This window comes from Cynocephalus volans, chromosome 1 (genome assembly GCF_027409185.1).
Source record: "Cynocephalus volans isolate mCynVol1 chromosome 1, mCynVol1.pri, whole genome shotgun sequence".
Lineage (NCBI taxonomy): Eukaryota > Metazoa > Chordata > Mammalia > Dermoptera > Cynocephalidae > Cynocephalus > Cynocephalus volans.
In genome coordinates, this window is record NC_084460.1 from 1,359,921 (window position 1) to 1,364,231 (window position 4,311).

The 4,311-nt window shown below is 48.5% G+C and overlaps 1 protein-coding gene across 1 annotated transcript; it reads right to left on the reverse strand.

Moving 5' to 3' along the window:
• Positions 1 to 3,175: 3,175 nt before the first annotated feature.
• NTF3 (neurotrophin 3) lies at positions 3,176 to 3,970 on the reverse strand. The gene has a single exon (XM_063075819.1). The coding sequence runs from the start codon at positions 3,947 to 3,949 to the stop codon at positions 3,176 to 3,178; it is 774 nt and encodes a 257-aa protein (XP_062931889.1). The 5' UTR covers positions 3,950 to 3,970.
• Positions 3,971 to 4,311: the final 341 nt, after the last annotated feature.

Consider the following 4,311-nt stretch of genomic DNA (forward strand, 5'->3'; position numbering starts at 1 on the left):
TCTCACTGCAGCATGCATTAAGGAAGTGAGGACTACACAGCCTGGATGTGAAGTCCCCAGTCAGAACAAGGTCATGCAGCTGTTCACACCCGAACTGCTCCAGAACCCATTTTCTCCTATCCAGTCACGTTCTTCAGGCTGCAATACACCTCTCTGTGTAAGGAAGCCCCAACAAGAAACTGAGCGATAAGGGAAGATAAAGCAGAGTGTGGAGTTTTCCGGGAGCCAGACACTAGCCCTTCAATGCCCTGCTATCTCAGAGATGGGTTCCAACCCGTCACAAAGGCAAATATGGAGAGAAAAAGGCCTCCTATTGACCTGGAGGAAGGCTCTGCCCGGGGCTAAGAAGCCTAACATGTTGACTCTGGCAGAACTTGGACGTCCTCTTATGCCAATAAACTACTGAAATGGACCTGGGCAAGGCCTCGTTGCCCTGCCACCCAGGATGAGACAGCTGCCTCTGCAGCCCAGAGCATTTTTCACCCCTGGCCCACTCTCATCCCCAGCCCACTCTCTCCTCAGAGCCACACTTGCCCGGAAGTACTCTGCTCCAGACTTGCTCCCGACACGCTGGCAAGCTACACTCAAGCAGGGCCTTCCAAGTGGGGGCTGAGGCCCCTGTCACCCAAGCCCATCTCCCCCGTCAGCCAGATTGACCTCCATCCATTTGGAATATAAGTTCCAGAAGATGACCATAGGGCTTCTCAACTCCAGGCCCCGAGGATGGAAAGAAAGGCCCTATGATGGGTGGAAGGTTACTACACCTTTGCTACAATTCTTTTTTTCTTTTTTAATGATGACCGATAAGGGGATCTTAACCCTTGACTTGGTGTTGTCAGCACTGCACTCACCCCCTGAGCAAACCGCCCGTCCCTATATGGGATCCGAACCCATGGCCTTGGTGTTATCAGCACCGCACTCTCCCAGGTGAGCCACGGGCCGGCCCGCCTTTGTTACAATTCTTTGACACGTTGTCTCATGCTTCTCAGAGCCCACTGTGTTAGCCAGGAACATAAAACTCCCTCTCCAGGTCCTTGTACTCAGAAACTATTTGTCTCGTTCCTGCAGAGCTGGTCAAACAGACCAGACCCCAGCTCTGTGGATGCTTGCCAGCTGCAGAGTCTTCTAGTCTCCTGGGAGTGATGCGGGTCTGGCTACACTCCTCCTGGAAGCCCAGGGAAAGGGTCACCATTCACCTTCCCCTGAGGAGCGCCTGAGAACTGGGCTTGCTTGGGTCGATCGTAAGACTCCTGTTGCCCTATCAACTGGTTTATAGTGTTCTTGATATAGGCTCAGTGAAGCAACAATTCAAAGAGTTTCCATGCAGAGAAGTATATTTTCCATTTCTCTAGGACTGTAGTGTTCACCGTGAAATGCAATGTAGGAGAGGGAGAGGGACTAGTGATAAGCGATCAAGACTGCGTCATCATTCAACACAGATTTAAATCTTCACTCTGCCACTTGCCTGCTAAACGGCCATGGGCAAGGCAAATCCACAGCCTCAGCTTCCTTCCTATACACCAGCAACTAATGCCCCCCTCAAAGGATTTGTGACAACTAACAGTGGCAGCATTTGGAAGTGCCTGGCACAGAGTGGGCACATGACAAATTCCTCATTTCCTGCCCCTGTATTTTAAGCATCCAAAATCAAGTGCAGTGTCATGATTTTCTTAACCAAAGCCACTATTTGCTGAGTCTGTTTCAAAAGTTCGTATCACATAAAGAACACATATTCTATACAGGCGTGTGTTACAGGGATCTCAGGGCGTAAATTGCTTGAGACAGAGATAGCACTTGCGGGCCTTAAATGATGGTGGGAAATACAGAGCAGGTGCAGGACAGGGCTCCAGGGCAGTGTCAGCTACTTTGCTACTGGATTAGTGCACCTTGCACCGCCAGCGAGATGGGCGATGAGAAGGCTTATGCGCCAGCCCCAAGAAGACAAACTGCTTCCCACTGGGAAAAGGGCATCAACAAACTCTTTGTCCCCCTCCATCACCACAGCGACCCCTTGGATGTCGTGGATCCCAGCTGGGTCTCAGCAGGAAACAAGCTGGTCCCTTGCATCTGGGCTTTTTACATCTCAAGGTAATGAATCAGCAATGGTACAGAGGAACACAACAACGTACCGAGGAAAGAAAAGCAAGGGAGGAATAGGGACTGTTACACTGGGACGTTCACTGTGGCTGCTCAGGATTCCTGGGAGGTAGGCAAGAACCCCCATCTGACTCTGAATCTAGGACACTAGGTTTGGAGAGCCTGCAAAGCCTTGACAAGGTCGCAGGGGAGGACCCCAAAGCTCAAACACTTTCCAACTGCTCACGAAGCTCTAGGAGGGGCCACCAATGAGGGAGGGGAGGCCATGGGCCGGGAGAGCCTGTTATGATCAAATTTATCTTCCGTGTGCGGATTACACATGATCCATTCCAGTTTATTTCTGGGTAGCTGTAAAACCATGCTGTTATGAAGAGTTAAAAAAATTTTTCCTTACGTGCCTAAAAGGATAAAAACCACTCACAAAAAGCAAAGCAAAATCCAAAGCGCCCCCACCCCCACAAATCTAACCCTTAAATAACCTCAAAACAATTAAATGTGCTGGAAAAAAACTTCCAAAAGTAAAATTGCCAGGTTCGTTCTTACTGCTCCAGGACCATGGCATCGAAGCAAACCATAATTCTAACTGGCAAAACTAACAGCAGAGAAAGGTGACTGGGCACTTGACAGCGAGAATTACATGCTGAGCTCAAAGCTACAGGGTGTCATTTTTAATGGTAGCCATAACGTTTCTTTTAATTAATTAATTAAACATGAAATATACCAGAAAGGGGGATGTAACTGTGTTTATACACAACTCTGACATCATCTGATTTTAACAAGTTTACTAAAACGACAGTCATGGTCTTGACAATACTGAATGCAAAACACTGGTGTACACAGATTTTACAGAGTGGCTCCTGAGAGCTGGATCACAAGACAAGGTTGCACAGATGGCAGAGGCCTGAGGGCAGGCAAGCACACTGATTTTATTGAGAAAAAAGCTTATATACTGAAGGGTTGCTGAAGTTTAATAAATAAAGGTCAACTTATAATATATAAAAACAATATAAACATTTATATGCTACATGCATATCATATAATTTAAAGTAATAATTTATATATGGGGAGAGATGCCAATTCACGTTCTTCCAATTTTTCTCGACAAGGCACACACGCAGGAGGTGTCTATCCGTATCCATCGCCAGCCTACCAGTTTGTTATTTTCTGAAGTCAGTGCTCGAACGTAGGTTTGGGATGTTTTGCACTGAGAGTTCCAGTGTTTGTCATCGATCCCCCTGCAACCGTTTTTAACTGGCCTGGCCTCTTTACATCTCGTTTCATAAAAATATTGTTTGACGGGAGAGTTGCCGGTTTTGATCTCCCCCAGCACAGTGACCTGGTGTCCCCGAATGTCGATGGCTGATGACTTGTCGGTCACCCACAAACTCTCACTGTCACATACCGAGTACTCCCCTCGGTGACTCTTATGCTCTGCATACCGCTTCTGCCGCGACGTTCTGTTGGCTGCCGCGGGGCTGCCCACGTAGTCCTCCGTGAGATACAAGGGTGGGGGCTCCAAGGGGGTGCTGTCACTCAGCAGGACCCGGGGTGAGTTGTAGCGTCTCTGTTGCCGCAGCAACTCGGTGTCCATTGCAATCATTGGCTGGAATTCGGACTTGGCAGGCTCTCCCTGCTCCGGCTCTCGGGAGGCCTCTGCTTTCGGCAGGGTGCTCTGGTAATTTTCCTTAACGTCCACCATCTGCTTGGAGAGCTTGTTTTTCAAAATATCTGCCTGGATCAGTTTAATAATCAGGGAATTTAGCGAGTCTTCTGGCAAACTCCTTTGATCCATGTTGTTCCCTTGGATGCCACGGAGATAAGCAAGAAATATCACATAAAACAAGATGGACATCACCTTGTTCACCTGTAAGATCTGCAAAGAAAACACAGGTGTTAACAACAGGGCAAGAGACAGAGGGTACCACCATCCTAGGTAAACAACCAAACTCCTCCCTGGGCATCCTGAAGAGGCTGTCTGTTTCTTCCCCCACCCTGGCAGACACTGGGACGCACTCCAGGTCTTCCAACTCTGCTGTCTTCCCTAGACAGAGCACCAACTGCATTTGCATTTGACGTCCGCTTTATCCTGTGGCCTTCTGTTCTGTGCGGACGATGTCCAACCACTTCTTTAAACATCCCTGGGGCCTAGAAAGACACATAAGCCACTCTACCTGGGTAGACCAAGAAGATTTTAAACCTGAGAACTGTAAATGT

Excerpts from the sequence above, each read along its gene's own strand:
- NTF3 (XM_063075819.1), bottom strand. The coding sequence starts at position 3,949 with ATGTCCATCTTGTTTTATGTGATATTTCTTGCTTATCTCCGTGGCATC.